This window comes from Diabrotica undecimpunctata, chromosome 10 (assembly GCF_040954645.1).
Source record: "Diabrotica undecimpunctata isolate CICGRU chromosome 10, icDiaUnde3, whole genome shotgun sequence".
NCBI classification, from domain to species: domain Eukaryota; kingdom Metazoa; phylum Arthropoda; class Insecta; order Coleoptera; family Chrysomelidae; genus Diabrotica; species Diabrotica undecimpunctata.
The window spans coordinates 70,217,530-70,241,822 of record NC_092812.1 but is presented as its reverse complement, the minus strand read 5'-3'; the positions used below and the strand labels follow the sequence as shown (position 1 = coordinate 70,241,822).

At 35.4% G+C, this 24,293-nt stretch overlaps 1 protein-coding gene across 3 annotated transcripts in view; it reads left to right on the top strand.

The window, feature by feature from the left end:
* The window catches only part of LOC140452371 (uncharacterized), a 116,052-nt gene that overhangs the window by 45,371 nt on the left and 46,388 nt on the right, over nucleotides 1-24,293 (top strand). For all 3 annotated transcript variants that reach the window (XM_072546578.1, XM_072546576.1, XM_072546577.1), the window contains exon 4: nucleotides 20,483-20,651. In XM_072546578.1, coding sequence (XP_072402679.1) covers nucleotides 20,483-20,651 — 169 coding nt within the window. The remainder of the gene's footprint in view (nucleotides 1-20,482; nucleotides 20,652-24,293) is intronic.

Below are 24,293 nucleotides of genomic sequence, written 5' to 3'. Positions count from 1 at the left end.
GCAAAAAGCAATCCAGCATGTTTTAAAAGAGGAAGATAAAATGTGGGAACTGGACAACTTGGTCGATCAGGTGGTTGACCCTATAATTATAACACCAGGGGATGATGACAGTTCTTCGGATGAAGACTATAGTGATGTAGAATTGTAATAACGTATCCAGTAAAGTTTTTGTAATTTTTGTGAATAAATTGATTTAAACTCCCCACAAGTGTTTCAATATGTAAAGTTCATTCGTGTGTGTTTGTGAGTATTTCCCGATTTCGGTTCGTATATATTTTATTGTTACATTTTATATTTTTTTAATAACACTGTTCTGCTGTATTACATTTTTATTTCCTTTAATATGATTTTTAAGAATGCATATTCTTTTGTCAATTAACCCACTAGCGCGCCTCTGGCTCAGTGTTTATCTGTCGATAACAATGGACTAATCCCTTAAAACAGGGTGATACCTACCTGCTCTTTATGAAACGACAGAATTTTGCAATGCGGACGGAATTTATTGACGGATTACCCTGTAGCGCTTTTGAATACTTCATGAGATTTTATTACTCTACACTCATTAGAAATAGATTATAACATTCTGCATTGCTGCTTTCCTTGCCTTTCTCTGTATTTCATAAAATGCTTCCGCTTTGGATTTGTGTAGGCTATTTGTCAAAGTTATTCGTTTTATCTCAACGTCTATCTTTTGTTTTTCAGAGACATCATTTTTTTCATTCAGTTTATTGTGAACGACCTTAAGGTCAGCCATGAAATGATCGCAAGCACTACACGTATCACTCCGCGGATAGAAACTAATGTTAAAATGCTTATTAAAGTTTTTTCGAGATGTTTCGTAAGACACAAGAGCGCCCTTATCGGATTTGTACATAGTGTACATTTTCTTAATATTTAAGTCATCCGGAAGGTACATTTTCTTAGTTTTATTTTTAGTATAATGGCTTTCTCTTCCTTTAAAACGCTTTATGTGTTCAATAACTTCATCTAGCTGTTTTTGGAAATGCGTGTTTTTTGAATTTTTTCCGCGTTTGTCAATTGGTGCACTACCAGTAGCTTTTAAACTTTTTCTTCCGATCAATTCCATGAAGGCTTAGAAAAGCTTTAAAACAAACTGGGACGTCAGTATTTTTATCGTCAGTCGTTATTCTAACTCTAAAAGAATACGTTGCATCATGCAATCTTGATGTAGCTTCATCTCGGACTCTTCTTTGCTTTACGTGCATTAACGTTATTAGGCCTGCCAAGTAAATATTTTGTTCATCACGCATCATACGGTTAAAATTGTTTATAATGTTTGATCGGTTTTCTTGATCTACTGTTTTAAAACACTTAAGTCTCTTACATTGACAATCGTCAGCTGTTTCATGGCTCTGTTGTCTTAACCGCTTTATTACTTCATTTATTCGACCTGTAATTTTTCTTTTTCTAGTGTTTTTTTCGCGATCCGTATCATCTCTTTCACTATCCGTCATTTTCGAGCACAATAACACGCACTTTATTTAATGAAGGCTAATCGAAAACTAAACGTTTTTATTTTAGTAAACAAAATTCGGCCTGTACTCCCCCGACTCCCGACAAGCACTGACATTCCACCTTTCTCGGATTTACGCGAAGACCATTCGCCTTTCTTCCCTGTACGAAGAATTTTATAACGTGTTTTAAGCTATGAGGATTCGTCTTTTTCCAATGTTTGAATGACTCACATAAAACTACTAATAAAAACCTACATATTGCCGCTCTGAACAAAAAATAATCAAAAATTGACATTTTCCCTTTCTTCCGTGTGGTCTTCATTATGTTACAAATAGCTTAAAAATATAAAAAAAATTGTCGAGAAAGACTCGGAAAGAAAAAGTAATGGTTCAAAGATTATTGAACCGGTTTTATCTTTTAAAAGTCTTACCGAGTCTTTTTCAACGCCGTTTTCTCAATTTAATTTAGCTAATAGTTACCAAGATATTTTATTTGTTTATAAGTCAAAAAATTTTAAAACATTCCTGAGGCCGCCCAAATAATACGATTTCAATTCCATAAAGTGCGTTAGATAGGTAAAGTGCTTTTTTATAAGTAAAAAACTGGCAAACTTCTGTATGGTCTAGTTTTTGTTCTGCAAGATTTTAAAGAATTTCAATTAAAAAAAAAATTAAATTACAAAATTATTATGCAAAATCTATTAAATCGATTTTAATGAAATTTGGTAGACTGTGTTATTATTATTATAATGATTTTATAAGCGAATTGTGAAGGTCCTAAGTACATTTTTAGTGGTTGAAAAACATTGAATAAAAAATATCTTGTTTCCCTCTCTTTTTTTTTGTATTTATTGCCATTTTGCAGCAAGGGTAATAACTTAAAACATTTTTAACCAGTCGTATAGATACTAGATCGTCATAGATACTAGTCGTATAGATATTAGATCTAATAAAAAATTTAATTATCGCTATTTTATTTCAAGTTATAAGCAAGGGAACTAGAAAAAACGACGTTTTTAGTAATTTTTAAATATTTCAATTTTTTAATTAATATTCCCGACCTATTTGGCCGGAGAGTAAGTAATATACACTTAAGGAGTTTTTAGCATAAGGGCGATTATTCCGTATAGCTAATAATTTTAAGTAATGGTTTTAGCGGAAGGCGATCGACGGTGTGAAAAGCGAAAAGAAACGAACTAGTACTGAAACACTTATTAACTCGTTAGTGTTGTTATATTCTAAGTGTTAACTTCTTTTTTTTAAGTTGATGACGAGTTATGCCTTTGGCGGTTATACATACTGTCACGACCCACGATTAGTTTATCGTGAGATATATTTGCTATAAAATATTATTTTATTAAATCAAAATAATATACGACGACAATTTTCATAGAACTATTTATTGCTTAACTATACATGTTTACAGAACCGAGTGTCGAATGCTACTCCTAAAAATACATTACAAAACGTATAACAGAAGCCCCTAGGGGAGGGGGGTGGTTTAATCTGGAAGCTAATTTACCTTTAATAAAATAATAAAAATAAAACTTTAAGAATTATCGATATGAATCTAAAATAATAAAATAAAATCGACAATAACATGAAGTGAATTATAATAAGACGGAACACATACTTTTTAACAAAATCCTTAAATAAACTTTTTTGAGAACGATTTCCGGACTGTGCCACCAGTAATCTATTCTCCGTTCATAAATTGTTGAGAGCACGAAATGTGCCTCAAACTCGTAAAACGGTCGTAAACCATAGGCGTTCCTGAGGTGTTTATTCATTAAATAATAATATAATATTTTTTAATACTGTTATATTATATAATATTAATAATATTTTAATACTAATATATTTAGCAAAAAAACAATTAAAACTTTCACGGCTAATGTTATGTAATTATATTATATTAATAAAAATAAGAATTTAACCATTAACAATTTTGTAAATAAGAATACCTTATCTCTTTGGATATTTCAATACTAATCTTCTCGTTTAATCACTTTACTAGAAAACCTGGAATTCATATCCGAAGGTACTATTCGTTGCAAGATAATTAGGATGGAATTCCCCAGATTTTTAATAATATAATGGGTATGCTTTGGCCACGTGCCTCGTTTGTTTAGTTTATATTCGAAACTTAACTTAAGGGTGAAGTTATTACGAACGAAAACAATTTTTTTGTTTAGTACGTTTTTGATCGCATGTAATTTACGGCTCGTCGGTGTGTCCGCGTCTACGGCAGTAATTAGAGTCTCGAATATTTCTTTTGTGAATTATATGCAGTGCGTGAGTGATTTTTTATTCCATATACCTACGAACATATACGTACCTTTCGCTCGTGCTCGTTTTGTTGGATTGTTTGTGATGGCTTCATCATCAACATCATCAAGTTTTACACCGGTACTGTTGCGTACAGTCAGTAAGTCTGTCTATTCACCAAGAGAGAAGACTATTGTCCTGAATGTTCACGATGCTCTGGTTTCTCAGAATCCCACAAACACTGTTCGCAACATAGTCGAAAGTTGTGCCAACATGACTGGCGTAGGAGAGTCAACTATATATAGGTTCCTATCAGAAAGAAAAAAACACGGTATAGCTAACCCAAACACAAACGAACACTTAAAGAGAGGGAAAAAGCCTATTGAAATTGATAAATTTGAAAAAATGGTATTCGAAGGAAAATTCATGAATTTTTTTTTTCAAAAAAGAAATACCAAACCTAAACAAAATTTTACAAGAAGTTAGAGACGACCCGGATTTGCCTCATATCGGACGAACTAAATTGTGGCAAGTTTTAAAAGAATTAAATTTCCGGTGGGAGAAATCAGACCGAAAATCACTTTTGATTGACCTAGAGGAGATAATATGTTGGAGAAGAAATTATCTAAGATCCGTACGAAAATTCCGGGCTGAAGGAAGGCCCATCTTCTACCAGGATGAAACGTGGGTAAACTCAGGTCATACTCTAAAAAAAATTTGGTCAGATAAAAATATATTAAGCTCCAGGCAAGCCTTTATGGAAGGTTGGTCTACTGGTATCTCCCCACCTTCTGGTAAAGGCAGTAGATTAATAATTTCTCACATTGGCAGTGAAAAAGGATTTGTTAAGCATGGTTTGTTGGAATTTCAGTCCAAAAGCACAAAAGACTATCACGAGGAGATGACAGCTGATGTTTTCGAAAAGTATTTTGAGCAGATGATTGAACACATACCACCAAATTCAATTATAGTATTAGATAATGCACCTTATCATTCACGACTAGTAGAAAGACTTCCAACGACTGCGTAGAAGAAACAGGATATTCTTGACTGGCTGCGGAATAAGTATCTGCCTTACGAAGATAGAATGGTAAAAGCAGAAATTCTAAAAATTGCCCGGCAACACAAATCTAAGTTCAAGGAATACGTAGTTGACAAAATGGCGGAAAGGCGAAACATTACAGTCCTTAGACTTCCACCCTACCACTGCGAAATAAATCCAATTGAACTCATTTGGACACAAATGAAAAGTTATGTGGCTAGAAAAAATACGTTATATAAAATACAAGCTGTACGTGAATTGTTATACGAGTCTTTACAATATATTACAGAACAAAACTGGAAAGATGCAGTAAGGCATGTAATAGAAGAAGAACAAAAAATGTGGGATCTTGATAACATAAGTGATGCGACCGTAGAGACACAACCGCTAATTATTAACCCTTAAGATAACTCGGATTCCGAAGTTGATCCTATTTATTTTGAATTTGAATAGTTTTCTAATCGTAATTATATAAGGTAAGTAATAATAGTTGTAATCGTAAGGTATTAAAGGGGAAAGGCGCAAAATGTCGCCTGTCAAAATGTTCAATGTGTTTTAAATGTAATTAAAAACTTTTTATTTTTGAATAAAATAAATAAGTTTTATTAAAAAATACAATTTACATAAGTACAATTTAAAAAATATATTTATTTAGTTCAAATAAATGTTTCAATCATATACTCTACGACACTGGTCGTTCATCTCTAACCATTCAAAATACCCCCGTAATAGGATTATAAGGTATTGTATTCCTTCAGATATAAGGTGGGTTAGTCGAAAACGTCTTAAACCGTCAGTTTTAGGTTGGTTTTTACTATTATATCGTATTACCTATCCTCTCTGTATTTCAGTTTTCTAATTAGGGTTAAACTTGTAGTGAGCTATCAACAAATTGTGAACCGACTGTATACTTATTTGTAATAGCCGCTGAACATCGAAAATTTTAAATGTTACGTTCTCTCGGCCAACATATTATCCCTGCATTTGAGCTCAATTGAATTCAACACGTAATTGTAAGGTTGAAGTGTCAAAACAGTAATATTATGAAGTCTAGTCATTGAAACAGCATATTGACGGTATCTATCACGATGCTCCTTGATTATTATCATTAGTTCAGCTATGACCATATTCTCAGTAAATAAAATACATTTTTCACTTACCATGACGAATTTTCTATCAGTCATCGTTGGAATGCGTTCAACATGCCGGCTGTGATAAGATGCATTATCCAATACTATGGCAGAGTTACTATCTGTATCTAAACGCTGGAGAATGTTCTCTAACCACTTCTCGAAGCATATGGAGTTCATGTCTTCATGATAGTCCCCGATTTTCTTTGATATAAAAACAAGGGCACCATTTTGCAGAAAACCAGTACTGCTGCAAATATGGGCGACAATTAGACGCTAGCCTTTCCCTGACGGTGCTCGCAATCCTGTCGATAAACCTTCAACAAAGGCTTGCCGTGCATTTGTTACTGTTGTATCTTGCCAAGCCATAATATTCTTATTAGATATATATATATATATATATATATATATATATATATATATATATATATATATATATATATATATAGAATATTCTTCTTCTTATAGAACTATACAAAATATACCAGTATCTGAACTTTCATTCAAACAGGTGGCTGGGACATGTGGAAAGAATGGAAGAATGCGAAATACCAAACAAAATAAACAAACAAGTGCCAGTAAGAAAAAGAACAAGAGGGAGACGGAAGCTGAGATATATCGAACAAACAGAAAATGATGTAGCAACGTTAACAAACATAGAGAAAAAAAGCACGAAAAAGATCAAAATGGAGAAGAATCCTGGAACAATCCAATGCCCAAAAAAAGGGCTGTCGAGCCAGTGATGGTTATGATGAATGTACTGAAACACTAATAATTAATATCAAGTATATTTCAAAATTCTTGTGAGATCTATGTAATTACTTGTCTAATAAAAGATCAAAAATAAAACAATAATTGATAACTGTTTTAAAATTAGTGGAAATAAATTTACCGTTTACACTCATATATGGGAAGGGTGGGCAAAGTGGCCATGCTCAGGAATATTTTTTTTATCTTGAAGAAAATAAATAAGAAATACACTATATATTAACATACGATATCCTATATACTTAGCTACATAAGACAATTTTAATTTTCACTTTATCTCGGTAAATTTTTTCTTCTTCTTATAGTGCCGTGCACCTATAGTGCGTTGGCGAATTATCTTAAGGCCAGACGTCTGTCTTTTGCGGAATGCAAAAGATCGCCAGTGGTATTTATGCCTGTCCGGTTCTTTATGTTCCGTAGCCACGACATTTGTTTGCGACCTACTCCTCTCTTGCCTTCAATCTTTCCCTGGATGATTAGTTGAGGGATTGCCTATTTTTTTTCTTCTCAGAATATGGCCGAGGTATCCAATTTTTCGTACCTTGATCAAATTGAGTAGTTCTCTCTCAGTATTTGCCTTTCTTAAGACTTCCTCGTTTCTCACCCTATCTGTCCATGGTATCTTCGCTACGCCACATTTCGAAGGCCTCCAACTTATTAATGGAAGGTACTCTTAACGTCCATGTTTCCATGCCGTATAACAATATGGACCATACATAGCATTTAACCATCCTGTAGCGGAGATTGAAGGAAAGATTGCGGTTACATAGTAGCGGTTTAAATTTGATAAAAGCTTGTCTTGCTTGTTCGGTACGGTATTTGATTTCTTGTTGAGGATGTTGAGGAAGTATTTAAATGTTTTCACTTGATCGATTGGAGCATTATCTACTTGCAGTTGTATTCTTAAAAGTGCGTTTTTTCTTATTGCCATGCATTTAGTTTTGTACAAGCGTATTCAAGCAGAAAGCTGCTTCACGCTTACCCAGTCCGCTCTTGAAACCAAATTGTGTCTCACCGCTTAGATCTTCCAGCTTTCTGAACATTCTTGTGTGAAGGATGCGAAGAAACACCTTAAGCAAATGGTTCACTAAACTTCTCAGTCTGTGGTCTTTGCATTTTGTCGCTCTTTGTGATTTAGGGATCATTATAAAGGTTGAATAAAGCCAATCCGTTGGAATGTGACCGGTGTTATATATGGCATTGAAAATTGTTACCAGCATGTCGATGTTATCATCTTCCAGCATTTTTATGGCTTCCGTAGTAATTCCATCCAGTCCAGGGGCTTGTCTAGTTTTGCAACTTTTATAGCGTACTCCACCTCGTCGCGAATAATGGGAGGGCCGGATAAATTTTCCGTGTGTAGGTTAGTAGTTGGCAGATTCTGTCTATTATACGCAAAGAGGGACGAAGCATAGTTTGCCCAGATTTTAGCTAGTTTTTCCTGGGCATGAACGTAGTTTCCTTGATCATTCTTCAGGCGAGTCTCATGTTTTTTGTATATACTCGAAATTTCTTTGACCTTTTTATGTAGTCCAAAGCTGTCTCCCTTTTCTTGTAGTGATTCAATTCGAGGCTATACAGAGTAATATTGTATCATGATCGAAAAAGATAAATGATCTCGTTGCCCATCCCGTGGCATTCAGGTTCAGGTACGTCTTGATAGTACTGAATAGAGAAACCTTCGATATTTACGCAAGCAAGCAAGCAATTCAATTAAACCCAGCCTGTGAGACATGTTCACCCCTTAGAATTACGTTCGGGTGTATCAATTCGTTGGAGCGAGGTGTATAGGAGTCAGTCTAATAGAACTTCAACATGGTTCCTTAATCGGTTTTAAATTCCAGACAGCGTGACGCGCTTCATTCCTGTAATCCTCTAGTGATTGATCCGTTAAACTAAAATTGCTTGCTTGAGCCTCAAGTCTTCACTCCGGATTACGTCCGTTTTGGAGACTTGGTGCTCAAGAGTTTGGACCCAACGTGTCCGGGTTTTTTGTTTTTGTTGATTTGTTTGTTGGCTTTCGCCGGTTTTTTTAGTGTTTTGTTAATTTTTTTTATTGGCCGAAGGCGTAGTTTTTTTTGTAGGATGTCTACAGAAAAATCTTGTTATGGTTTAGTTGGTCCTTACCCCCTGGGGCCCACACATTGCAGCGATTTGCAGTGTTTGTCGACTATTTAGAGCTACGAACTATCCTCCTGTTGATTTATTTATTTTTTCTCTCTGGTGATTTCGATATTTACTCTGCGAGCAGTAGTAAATAGTAAATTTCGCAACACTGTGAATCTGATTTGTCTACAACCGATGTTAGCTGTAGAAATGATAATTGGGGACAAATTTGTGTGATGATAAATAAATCACTATATTGCCGCCCTGCATAACTCTTTAGGACTTAGAAAATGAGTCACTGACAATCCTATCGAATTTCTAGTTTATATTCAAAAATAGCTAGCCTCTCGGTTCAAATAGATTTTTAGGCGGTCATTTTCAATATTTTCAAATTTTGATTTTCTACTAATAATTCTTTAATTATGTTTAAATCCAATTTCATTTCGTAAACAGAGGTTGTTTCCTTATTTAAACATCTTTCAGTTATCTTCGTGCATGTGTCAATTAATAATGTAAATACAAACGATTTGTGTACAGAATATTAATCAGGAGAAAACCGAAAATATACAAATTACTAACAAAAACCTCGAAACACCGTATGAGTCGTTTTTATTTGTAAAAATTATTATACAATTTAAATAAAGAAACGCCTTCATACCGATGTATAGGATATAGTAAATTCTCACAATCTCAGGTAGTTTTTATTGTAATTAAATTGTAGGCTACCGTTGTCGAGGCTTCCAATATATCGAGGGTCACAGTGCAGTACCTCGTATCTTTTTTAACACGACAGGAAACAGCAAAAACGGCGCTTTCTTTCTGATCGTCTGTATTAAGTTCACCTGCAGCTATTTAACACTTAAGTAACATATTTATTTACTAAACTGTTGGGAGAATAGTAACAGCATACTAAAATGTCACATACGAATACTGCATTAAACCGTATTCATTTTCCAAATTCCCAATTGTCAATAGAACCATGTGAAAGCCAAACAGGGTCGTACTGATGTGTATCATATGATTTTTAAAAATATTTACTTTTGAAACTGTTAGTAGTGTAAGAATTTCTTGAAATTTAATCATTATATCACAATTAAACTAAACTCTAAAAAATAACACGACCAGTAAATAACTTAACAATAACTATAAAATAAATATTACACAATATATTAACTTAAAAATCAACACGATACAATTTGAATTTAAAATGCTGGCCAGTTTGGATCTGTAACATGAGAATCTGTCCGGCTTAAGGTAATAAATTATATTTAATAGCCTCTTGACGAATGAGATGGCGAATATCAACACGTGGTCATGTTTATAGATGGGAATTTGGTAAATGAATGTACTTTAATGGATATATATATATATATATATATATATATATATATATATATATATATATATATATATATATATATATATATATAATATGACCAGCAATCCCGTGGTATCAAGCCTTTTATTTGTTGTAAGAGATTCGTTTTTGTAAGGTTGAGAGGACTTTTATGAAGTGCCGAAAAGATGGTCTGGTTCAGATTGGTTGCCTTGGCTCTGCGAGGAAGACTACGAAACTCTTCATCAAAAGTCAATGTATACTGTATTTCACCGTTATAATATTTTAATGCTTTATTGTCAGTTACAACGGGATCGTGTGTAAGTTTTCCAGGACGAATTGACTCGTATTTTAATAAGGCATTATGCTGTAGTTACGAAAAAAATCGAAGTCTAGTGATTTCACTACATATTGATTTTTTCTTCGTGCTTCTTTGGTTATTTCATAATCGCTCGGTAGATGAATGTCTTTATTTTTAAACGCAGTTTCTATTGCGGCGTGGACACTGTCGCATTCCATTTGCGTGTGTCCTTTGACCAGATATTTTTGATAAATTACCACATGGTAAGTGTCTGAGAGGTACAAAAATGCGTTAGACATGATACAATTACGGTTTTGGGCCGTACAACCGTCTGAAAATATTACGATATCTCTTTTATCGTTTTTGTCTAAGTAGTTTTCTTTCAAATAATCTACTACACGTAACGCAAGGTGCTAGCTTGGCAATCACTTCTGATCTCGTCTAACCAATAACTCGTTGCTTACTTAGTTGCCAGATCGTACACAGTAAAATTATTACAACATAATTTAACTTTGTAATAAAGAGAACTTGCGCGTACATGCGGACATAATTTTATAGCTTGTACATCTATATTGACTACAGTACATTTTCCTAAAACATTTTTATCTTTGTTTGACTCTTTCTGTTTTCTAGCTCAATTTTTTTCTTCTCGATGTTTGCGAAAATCTACCTGTTCTAAATTTCCATTTTCAAACTTATAGCACTCATCGTATCTATCCTTCCGTGGCCTAAACAATCAGATGTTCTTTTGTTTAATCATTGCTGATAATGTAGATATTAATAGACACTGTTTGTTTTGATTTTGACATTGGCTTTATATTCTTCAAATACGTGCTGTATTGACTGAAAATCTTGTTCCAAGTATAATTTCGATGTGTCTTTGCGACCTGCCTCCAAAAAATAGTATTTTCATCTTTGTCATTCCTTCTTACCGTTCGTGTAAGTATAGTACTCTCATTTTTGTGAACTAATCTGTTCTCATTTTGCAGTACCCAGCTTCTTACAGACTACTCACCCAAACCAGTTGCACTAAGATACATCGTTTTACAAACAGGGAAGGTGACATTTTTTACAGGAAGTGTATAGATAAGCCTAGACCTTCTCCTAGATTCATTTTTTTTATTTTTCGGGACTTTTACATTTCACTATATTGCACACATAAACTTTTCTTTGATCCCAAGACATTTTCTGCCAAAAACTTTTAAATATAGTTTTTCTATGTTCTTCACCAATAAGTTGGCATTTCCTAGTACCATTTTTTTCTGTTCCGCACTGACATCGAGGCTTTAGATGCCTCGCTTCTGTAAGTGTATCATGAAACGTATTTTTTTGTCCTCTGGACTTTCTAAAACCAATGTACTTCTCTCCTATGCGTTTTTTCTTATTCGTGGCTCTCTAATTAACCCCTTTTCCTCGTTCTTCTTCTTCTTCCTTTATTGGGTAATATCCCCATATAACGCTTATTTTATATTGAATGAACACTATGTTGAAACTTCTTCATCTTGGGCCAAACAGTTAAGTAGTATAGGAAAGACAATACAACACAGGATAAAACTTTTCTTACTTATGGGTATCAACCAAGCTGAACACATACCAGAAATTCTACCAACTGATGATAGTCAGAGAACCCAGGTGTAAAAAAAGAAAGGAATTTGTAAGGTTATGGTATAGTAGAATATAAGAAAGGAATATATATTATAGATTGATTTTGGCTAGATTAAGACAAGTAATCAACAAATTTAGTCTTTGAGGATTAAGATTGGATAGGAGAGAGCAAATCTCTATAGGAGTTTGTAGTTTTGTTTTAACCAATTCTTTGTAGAGGTCAAAATTTGGAGAAACGTTTATTGGAGACTCTAGGATAATATGATTCAGAGATCCAATTTGACCACATTCACAGTATGGGTTGTCCCGAATAACTATGCGGAATAACTGAACTGGAGTTGAACAATGTCCTGTTCTCATTCTAATTACTGTGGTGATATGCCTTCTGTCTTTATAAGGAAATTGATTGAACCATGGTGATTTGTTCCAATTATTGACTATTTTACTATAAAACGACCCTTTTGATCTGTTTGAATTCCATTCTTGTGCCCATCGAGTCCAAATTAGCTTTTTAATATAAAATAAGTAGTTTAAATAATGCAATTTAACCTTGGCTGGCATTTTTAGTGATCTTCCTATGTTTGCCAATTTGTCTGCAACACAATTGCCCTTAATATCCGAATGCCCTGGAATCCATGCCAGAATAATACTGATGTTCTGTTGATTGGCTTCTATAATGCCCCTTTTGGTCATGATAGAGGTATGTTCAATTTCCATTGAGTAAGATGTTTTCCCTATCTTTTGGATAGCACTCTTAGAATCAGACAAGGTTAAGGTCCTCTTGATATCCTTCTCCAAGACAAATTGAACCGCATGATTAATTGCAATAATCTCTGCAGTGCAAACTTGAGTCTGCGTAGAGAGTTTACTAGAGTATGAGTATTCAAAGTCAGGACAAAAAACACCAAATCCTGCTGAGCCCTTACTCTCAACTGACCCATCTGTAACGATTATAGTGTGAAGTGAATTGTCAAGTGAGATTCTTTGAAATTGAATTAATGCATGCTCATCACCTTTATTAGATTGCACATTCCTAATAGGGATAGAATTTAATTGATATTCTAATTCAAAATTGTGGCACCGAAATAAGTCACTAGAAAATAAATTTGGGGTATGCTGGAATTTATTCATGATGAAAACTAAGAGGGGAATACTTTTTTTATTCTAGTAATTATGATTTGATTGCATTGATATCTGTAATTTATTCAAGGCAGAAATTATTCGATTATTAATTAGCATAAGATTTTTTTTAGGAAAAATTTAGAATTAAGCCATTCCCATCTGTACTTGAGAGGAATTTGACCACTTTCACCTAACAATGCATGAATAGGGGTAGATCTCATACATCCTGTTATGATACGAATACTCTTATATTGTAATTTATCTAACCTGTTGATTAGCGCCTTAGGACAATCTGATAATATTTGACATCCATAATCTAAATGACTCTGTATCAAACCATTATGAACTATCTGGAGAGTTTTAGGATGACTACCCCAATATGTTCCACATAGAGCTGTCATTACATTCAAGCTACGACTTACTTTTAATTCTATTAAATCCACATATGATTTCCACTTTAAGTTTTTTCGAATAACTACCCCTAAATATTTCACTGTATCCACCCATTTAATTGCGTAACCTCTAATTCTTACGTTCGGAGGATTAACTTTTGTTCGTTTTTTCCCTGTAGGTTCATTATTTATATTAAGTCTTTGGTCACTATTAGAGCTTTTGTTTCGTATATTGGTAATTTGTTTTTCGCTATTTTCTTCGTCACTACTTTCTGAATCTAATGCTTTACTGGGTAGATATTCACCATCTTCATAACATCTATTCGTTAAAAATACTTCACGTGTTTCTTCTTCAATTCTTTGGTCACTATTTGGGCTTTTGCTTTGTAAATTAGCTGTTCCTTTTTGGTATTTTAAAATTTTTGGTAAAAATGCTACTTCATGCCTAGAAGTACCATTTTCTATCTCCTGCAACTTGAAACCATTGCATTGTATGAAACGTATCAGCAAAAATAAACCTAGCTTCATTTATCATACGAACGGCTTCGGAGTCACAAATATTCATATCATGTGACAGTGTTAAGCTATTGCCGATATTTTCTTTATTTATCTGCAACATTTTCAAAATTTTTCGAGCTCTCGAACTCATCTTTAAAGCCCGCCACTCACGTTCCAACGGCGCAGTACGATTTTGTCCAATGTAATTGCAGTAGAATAATGTTGAAAGTCGGATGGGAACACACACGTACCGATTTTACAGTATGAGTTTTACTTTCAAATCAAAAACATGTCAGATAACGATATACTTTTTGCTGCTCTTGCTCTTTGTGTAAACGAAAAAAATACAAGAAACATAGGTAGTGGTGCAAAGATTGGTTGCTGAAAAGACATACATACGGTCTCGTACATTTATTAGAAAAATTGCGATTATATCCAACCAATTTTAATTCCTTTTTGTGTCTGATGTGTAAGTTGTAACTCTTTCATATAATTTGTCTAACTTGAACTTTTATTCTAATCTAAATTCTACATACCCTACGTGAAATAAACAGCTTGTGACTGAATATACTGTACAGTTTACATCATACTGGTTATAACCATTGCCACTGATGTCTCAATTTTATACTATGCCCATTCTCTTATAAATTAAATTTACAGTTCTTATTAAATTAACTATATAATTTTATATATAATATCAACTTTCTTACTCAATTAAGGTTATCATTATGATCATCATCATCCAGCATTCATTTATTACGTTCACTGCTTGACATAGGCCTCCCTTAAACTCCTCCATTCTTTACGATTTTGTGCTCTTTGTTGCCAATTTTTGTTGATACGCCTGATGTCGTCAGCCCAACGTGTAGATGGTCTTCCTCTACTACGTTTGTCTGCTCTTGGCCTCCAATTTGTAATTTTGCTAGTCCATCGTGAGTCGTGCATTCTCGCTACATGGCCCGCCCAGTTCCATTTCAGTTCCGCTATGCGTTCCACAACATCAGCAATACTCATCCTTCTTCGCAGATCTTCGTTTCTTATTCGGTCCCGCAACGTCACTCCCAGCATAGACCGTTCCATTCGTCTCTGTGCCACTTTCAATTTCGAAGCCGTAGTCTTGGTTAGAGTCATAGTTTCCGCCCCATAGGTCATGACCGGTAATACGCATTGGTCAAATACTTTTCTTTTGAGGCTAATTAGTATATTGGCCTTAAGTGTGTCTTGCACAAATAACACATATAATGGGAGATTTCAACGCGAAAGTAGGACGAGGCAAAACAGGAAAGGTAGTGGGAAATTTCGGACTTGGTGAAAGAAACGAAAGAGGAGATCGTGTAGTTCAATTTTGCCAAGAACACAATCTAGTACTTACTAACACTCTCTTTAAGCTCCCGCACCATAGACTCTATACCTGGAAATCACCGGCAGACTCACCTGGTAAAATAATCAGAAATCAAATAGAAGATTATATCGCTGCACCAATCAGGTTTAGAAACTCCATCAAAGTCGTAAAAACTTACCCGGGTGCGGACGTAGCATCAGACCACAATCCGGTGGTATGTAAGTTTGAAGTAAAGTTAAAAAAGCCAAATGTAAAGAACAGGCCCGAAACGCTAGATAGTAGGAAGCTTTCCAACAATAATATTAAACAACAGATGCAGGAGAATTTAAATACCGAAATATCAAAAATCCTTAAAAATAACAATGAACCGCTGGAAAAGTGGAGTGAAATTAAAGAGATTAGGACTTCAAGCACTAAGTTTTTACTACCTGATAAGAGAAAAAAGAAAGACTGGATGACTGCAGAAATCCTTAACATGATGGAAGAGAGACGGATATATAAAACCAAAGATACTGCCAAATACCGTGAAACCCATAGACGAATAAGAGCTGAGATAAGAAAAACTAAAGAGAAATGGTTCTCGGAGAGATGCGAAGAAATCGAACAGTGCGAAAAGGTATACGACTATCACAATATGCTAAGAAGATAAAGGAACTCACAACAAAGAAAAGCTACAATATTTTATCGAAAGGGCTATGCGATGATAATGGAAATCTACAACTAGACCCCGACAAAATAGTTAGAATCTGGGAAACTTATGTGGAACAACTGTTTAATGATGACCGTCCTAGTGGGTATACACTGAGCAATGATGATACTGGCCCTTCTATTCTAAAATCAGAAGTGGAGAATGCTATAAAGGGTCTTAAAAATAACAAAAGACCAGGCAACGATAACGTATACGGGGAAGTATTGAAAATGCTGTGCGAAACAAACAGTCAATTTCTAGACTTACTTGTCAGACTCTTTAACAATATTTATAACAGCGGGGAGTTTCCTGAAGACTGGCTAGAGTCAGCTTTTGTTGCCATACCGAAAAAACCAAAAGCAAAGTCTTGTGATCAACATCGGATGATAAGTCTAATTAACCACATTTTGAAGACATACACCAAGGTTATTTACAACAGAATAAGCAAAAAATGTGAGGATAACATTAGAGATTCGCAGTTTGGGTTTCGGAATTCTCTTGGGACAAGAGAAGCACTTTTTAGTCTACAGGTACTCATCCAGCGCTGCAGAGATATGAGCAAAGACGTGTACATATGCTTTATAGACTACGCAAAAGCATTCGATAACGTAAAGCACGAAAAGATAATTGAAGTTCTCCATAAGATCGGAGTCGACTACAGAGACATTCGAACAATAGCGAGTCTCTATTGGGGTCAAACAGCTAAAGTAAAAAAGTAAAGTAAAGTTCGTGTAACCTTCTGGCTAAGGTCTAGTGTTAGGGTTTTCAGGTCGCGCAAGCCCCCCTAACATGACTTAACACCTATCAAAATGGATTTTGACAAGAGCTATGACCTTGTAAATAACAGGTAAACTTGTGTACTGCATCGGCATGACTCATAGCTCTTGTCAAAATCCATTACCTCTACTTTCGTAGCCGGGACCGACGGCTTTACGTGCCCTCCGAAGCACGGTGGCAGCTCAGTTAAATTAGAAATGGAAAATTTTTTCGGTGGCGGGATTCGAACCCGGGCCCTCCAACTTGTGAAGCCAGTAACATAGCTACTAAGCTACGGCTGCCACTGTAACAGCAGATAAACAGGACATTCTGAAAATCTAGAGAGTTTTATAAAAACGTCAATACCAGCCAAATACCCAAGACAATTTCCCGACACGAGTAGGGACTCCCATAAATCAGGGATCTGAAGTACTTTTACCCATTAGAGTGTCAGAAGTAAGAGCAGATTGAATGGAAATGAAGAACCATAGATCGTCTGGTGATAATGGACTCGTTATTGAGGCAATGAAACGAGAAGAAGAAATCTAGAGAGTTTTATAAAAACCTCAATACCAGCCAAATACCACAAGACAATATCCTGACACGAGTAAGGACTCCCATAAATCAGGGATCTGAAGTACTTTTACCCATTAGAGTGTCACAAGTAAGAGCAGATTGAATGGAAATGAAGAACCATAGATCGTCTGGTGATAATGGACTCGTTATTGAGGCAATAAAACGAGAAGAAGAAATCATACTAAAATCAGTAAGCAAACTATTTAGTAAATGCTTACATGAGGATGTTGGTAAAGTTATAAGGCCGAATTCAGACGAGGACCATAATTTATTGTTAATTTATTACAGAAAGAAAAAATTTCCGAGAAACAATGGTTATGCTAACTTTACAGTAAAGCTAGCATAGCCATAGCTATATCTCGGCAAGGAAAAGGGCTACAGGTCCCATCTTAGCGGCATATTTGACTGCTAATTACTTAATTGCTCTTGATTGGTACATTGACCAATCCCCAAAAACTACACCATCATCCCCGGAAATGCAATGCAAAACTCACTCCCGGAACAATCGAGATATCTGCCAAAAACGATGAAACTAGAAAAGTGAACCCCAAGGAATTAATTGCTAATTTATTGCTGAAGTTTTACGTCAAGAAACAATTAAAACAGCTAAAGTGAAAGTAGGATCTACATTGACCAATAAAATAGAGATCAAGAAAGGGGTACGACAGGGCTGTATCTTGTCTCCTATTCTCTTTAATATATAGTCAGAAGTATTTAAGACAGCGCTGGAGGAAAGCACAAAAGGCATAAAGATAAATGGAGAAAAAATTAATAACATAAGGTATGCTGATGACACTGTGATTCTAGCAAGTAGCATGGAGGAACTGAGTTGCCTAATGAGTAAGATACAAAAAACAAGTGCACAATACGGACTCAGACTAAATATCACAAAAACCAAATGGATGTTAGTAAGCAAAACCCAACAACCACCACAGCAACTGATATTAGACAATGAAAGAATTGAATACGTGGATTCGTACTTCTACTTGGGAACAACAGTTAACTCAAATTGGGATCAAGCGAAGGAAATACGTATAAGAGTAGAAAAGGCAAGAGCATCGTTCACTATAATGAAGCAAATTTTTACCTCTAACTAAAAGCCTCACCCTACCTCTCAAAATTCGACTTCTGAAATGTTATGTATTCCCGGTTTTGTTATATGGAATGGAGGCGTGGACAATGACCACAACCTTGATGAAAAAAGTAGAGGCCTTCGAAATGTGGGCTTACCGACGTATATTACGTATATCCTGGACTGAGCACGTGACCAACGAAGAGGTACTACGCCGGATAGGTAAAGAGAGAGAGAGGTAGGAATAAGTATAAAGAAAAGAAAGTTGGAATACTTGGGTCACGTTATGAGACATAATAAATATAGAGTACTACAGCTGATCGTTCAAGGGAAAATAGACAGCAGAAGGGGTCCAGGGAGGAGAAGACACTCGTGGCTCCAAAACTTGCGGCAATGGTTCGGATTGTCATCTGCTGAACTATTCAGATCTGCCGTAAACAAAGTCAGAATAGCCATGTTGATTGCCAGCGTTCGGAACGGACAAGGCACATGAAGAAGAAGAAGTGTCTCGCAGTTTTCCAAAGGCTGCCCACGCTAAAGTAATTCGTCTTTGGATTTCACATGTTTGGTTATGCCTGCTGATTCTTATTTCATGACCCAAATACGTATATTTTTCCACCCGTTCTACCACTTTGTTTTGAATAGTTAAATGGTATTTTGGGTCATATTTGTCATAAACTTAGTTTTTGTCAAGTTCATTCTGAGACCCACCTTCGAACATGCAGTCCAGTTCATTTAACATATCTGTGGCTTCTCCTAAATTATCTGTGACAAGAACAATGTCATCTGCGAAACAGAGATGGTTAAGCTTTTCGCCATCTTAAAGGCATACTCTAATGCCATTATGAATAATTTTGGTGACAATGTATCTCCTTGCCTTATCCCACGTTTTATTTTTATTGGTCGGGTTTTATCGTGTATCTTAACAGTCATAGTGGCATTTTTGCAAATATTGTAAATAAGTTCTCTATACTTTTGGTAAATTCTGCTGGCATTCATTGCTTCTATAAGGCTGTCTATTTCGATCTTGTCGAACGCTTTATGAAAATCTATGAAAGCTAGGATAAGAGGTTTGTTGTATTCTATAGATTTTTCAATGAGCGTCTTTACTGTATGGAGATGATCTTTGGTACTATAATTTAAACGGAATCCTGCCTGCTCTCTCGGTTTGTAGAAATCTAATTTTTTCTCCAATCTTAACGTCACTAATCTAGTGAAGAGCTTGTATATGTGGTTCAACAGGTTAATAGGTCTATAATTTTCTACGTCCGTCCTATCTCCTTTTTTATGCAAAGGATGGTTGTAGCATTGTGCCATTCCTTAGGCACCTCTCTTTGCTGCAAACATAGATTAAACAGTTTCCTTAATTTATTTAATAGCAAATCTCCTCCATTTTCGATAGCTTCTACTACAATTCCATTCTCTCCTAGGGCTTTGTTATTTTCATTTTTCTTAATGCTTGTCGAATCTCATCTACCTTTATCTCTGGCATTAGTTCAGAACCTTGATTCATGATCTTCTTTGAAATGGCTGTTTGTATTCCTGTTTGGTCTTCTCTTCTCCTTCCATATAATTCCTCGTAAAACTCTTCGACGATCTGTATTAACTCGTTTCTACGTAATTAAGGTTATAGTTGCTGGCATAATTTAATTTAATTTTGGTTTGACTTTAACTATTGTTTTGTATTGTGTGTTCATTGTTTGTTTCATGTTGTTTTTACCTTGTAGTTTTTATTAAAACAAATACCTTTGTACTATGGCCTGATGACGGGCCTCGAAACCGGTAGCCTACAATTTAATTACAATAAAAACTACCTAAGATTGTGAGAATTGACTGTCTCCTATACATCAGTATTATGGACTCACATTGGCAAGCTTTTCATCATTTGAAACGCCTTCATATTTTTTTCTAAGCCCTAGTTTTTCTTATGAAAAATCATTCCGTCGGTAGCGGAAATCCTGTGATGTCATTACAGTAAGTGTTGATTTTTGTTTTTAACTTTCAGACAATTCAAGAGCAAACAACCCCATCGCCGAATTACTTGAGAAGTACAACAAATAAATTTCCGTTTCCAACTGACGGCTTCGATGATGCTGTGTCTGATTTCGAAAGGACCTTACAACGATCCAAGAAAAAAGTTTCCAGTAACCTTCCAGATGTTACCGCTGTTTCAGGTTGGTAAACTATTTATATAATATTGTTCCTACTCCACTTTTGCAGTCTATATGAAAATAACCAGAAAATACCGTATTTAAATATCTTTGTTAGCCATTGTCATGTATATGTACTTGACGAATTCAGCGCATATTGTGTGTTTCCAAAAATGCCTTCCTTTGGTTGTCGCAGAGTTTATAGTGTCCCGAGGAAGTTTAAAATAACTTAAAACAGATGACAAATAGAAACGCTCCTGGAGACGACGAAATAACAAAAGAGATGATTATAGCTGGAGATCAAACTATTTTGGAGGTATTCCAACGTCTTTGTAAAATTCGCAGTTACTTTTACTGCACAGAAAGGTGCCAAACACAAACTCGAAAATTACAGACCAATAAGCCTGTTATCACATCCGTACACGAACTGGTTACCAAAATAATTACCCACAAACTATCAAATAACTTCGATAGTTACCAGTCTGTTGAACAAGCGGGTTTTCTCAAAGGTTATAATACCATAGAACACCTACATATAATACGGACATACAAAAAAGTATAACGAATACAATTCTTATTCTTGACTGGCTTTACAAGTCGGGGTGAGTCTTCACCGCATCCCCTATAGCCCTCCACCTTCTACGATCTTGCGCTTCCATTTCCCATTGTTGTATACCAATCCTAGATAAATCGCCTTCAACATCATCCTTCCATCTTTTTCTGGGACGGCCTACTGATCTTTTACCGTCTGGTCCCTCAAAAAATACTGTCTTTAGCACTCTGTCTTCCTCTGATTTTACCACATGACCTGCTCATCTTATCCGGTTAGTTTTTATATATCTCACGATGTTTTCAGTACCATACAGAGTAACCAATTCAGCATTGCGGCGCGTTCTCCACTCTCCTGTCAATTCATCTCTTTGAGGGCCAAATATCATTCTGAGAGCCTTCCTTTCAAATACCAGCAGTTTATTTATTTCCCGCTGTCCATTATGTAACAACTGGGCGAATAATTGGCATGTACAGTCTTAATTTAGATTGTATTTTAAGCAGCTTAGATCTTAATAATGATGATAGGGAGTATAAAGCTCTATTCATGGCAGCTAACCTTGCTGAGACCTTGTTTTCTATTGGTTGTCATCTTTGATTAACGCCCCCCGATAAACTCTTTTGCTACTTCCAAGTCGTCGTCATTAATAGTTCTGTTTTGCCTAACTCTTGGTTTAGGATTTTTTGTTACCAGCATGGATTTCGTCTTCTCCCGACACTTTCCTGAATCGAATGCAAAAAGTTTCACAGCGATTCATCTGGCTGCGAAAAATTGATAGGTTTAGTGCTTCATTTTTTCACCTATTTTTTTTAATCGAAATGACCTTTAACATCTAATTTTGAAGGTTTTTTCAAGCCCTTCATAAATCGCTTATTATTGTGCTTAAAACCAATCTCTTTGATTTTTTATACGCTTTATTTTTATTCATTACACATTTTTCAATAAAACGCTTTATTTTTGAGTTATTCGTAAAAATCATTGGAAAACGTTTTTTTTTTTTTTGGCGAAAAGTATACTTTTTAAGTGTGCGTAAAAAATGTTTTTTTCAGAATTTTTTGTTTAAAATTTAATTCTTTTTCAATTCCCGGGGTTATTTTGAGTTTAAAAGTTTCAACCACCGAGATGGGGTGCCAACCACCCCATACAACAAGCATACGTCGAAAAATTATAATTTATTTTTTTTTTGCGTAATTTTCTACCAACTGTAAACATTTCAGACAAATTGTTGCAGTTATGAAAAATTTAGAGGGAAAAGGCCTATTGGACTATTGGCAGATGTTGATCAGTGTGTCAGTCCTTAAATGACCGTCCGTAAAAAAAATTGCAACAACCTTCATATCACAATCCATTAACGAAAAAAATAGATACGCCTTAGGCGTCTTCCTAGATGTCCAGAAGGTCTTTGATTAGGTTTGGCACACAGGCCTGTTTAAAAAGCTTCACCTTACTGGACTGCCTATACCATTCCTAAAAATAATACATTCCTATCTCTCCATTCGGACAGTCCCTGTTAAGGTCACTAATAGGCTATCCACACCATTTACTCCACAAGCTGGAGTCTCCAATGCTCAATTCTAGAACCAATATTATGCACATTCTACAACAGTAATATCCCTCACCCCTTAAATAGATCAGAGTCAATATTGCTGATGATACTGCGCTCCTTACTGCAGGCACATATCGTGAGACGTTGAGACATACGTCTGTATTCGAAACCTACTGGACAGAATTGTTAGGTGGTGCAACAGATGGAGAGTAACACTTAATCCTACAAAAACTCAAATGATCCTATTCAGATCTCCTCCAAAGTCGCCATGCTGGGGGGACCGGATATTCCTCCACGGAAAGAATCTCGAATTCAGAAACTCGGTGTCCTATTTGGGAGTTCATTCTAGTAGGATTCTCAATTGGAACATCGACATCAATAACATCTTAGACATAATAAGAAGAAGAGCTAATCTCCTAGGACTATCTGGATAATTTGGCTACACTTCAGATAAACACATCACTAAATAATCGTCAAACCAACACCATTCTGGCAACCGAAAGGAAAATCCTAAGCACTCATTCACTAAGTTACGAACATTTCAACAATAAAGACAGAATCCGCACTCTCAGCAGAAGATACGTCCTCTGCACAATAGCTGGCTCCAACAACAGAGTCAGACAAACTCTAAAGACTCCTTGCCATCACCTAGGACACATGCTCACCTGACTTCCCGAAACAAAAGTTCCATTCCTTCCAGCCAGGCTTCTAGACTTCGCTGGTATAAAGAAATCGCGATATCGCAGATAAAATAGCTTCACGCCAAAAACGCTGATTCAAGAGTCGTTCGCTTTGTATGGCTGGTGACACAAAAGGTACCTTCTGCTCATGGCTTGGTTAGCTAACCCAAAAACTCTTCTTCATGATCCTTCTTTCTTACAAACACTACGGCCTTCAAAGGCCTCGCTTCACTAGCACCATGCTACCCAAAACTACCCACTCACAACTGACGTTGCTCACCCCCTCTAAAGCTCCCGCAACAAAAAAGGAGCAGTATCTCCTTGAAGAAGCTTAAGTTTAAACAAGGTACTAACGTTCTAAACTAAGACCAATTGCAAGATTTGTAAGAAATTTTCTTTTCTCTAATGTATTTCATTTGACGGTCAAATTCAAATGGCAAAAGCATTTATTCCCATACTAAATGTACTCCTTCTACTGCATCCTTTAGTGTTAGTGGACCATACACATTGTAAGCACATGGCGAAAAGCCTGGAATGTATGGGAGATGTTCAGCAACGGTCCAATGTCTGTTTTCCACCCAATAAGTTCCTGTCTCTTGTACCGATAGGCGGCTTGAGCATTATTACAAAGATTTTAGTAATCAGCTGCATTAAGAGTTCTCATATAAGGCTTTACTTTATAAGTGGCAATAAAAGTATTATAATAGATTTAAAATGTCATCACAGCTGATAAGAGATAAAATATCAGGAGATAAAATATCTTACAATGTTGACAAATATTATCATTGTATTATACTGTTAGGATTACTTTAAACAGTATTGAGTTATTGGTATAAAAACATATTGCGTGAAATCCATTTCCTATAATATTTCATCAAAATGAAGTTTAT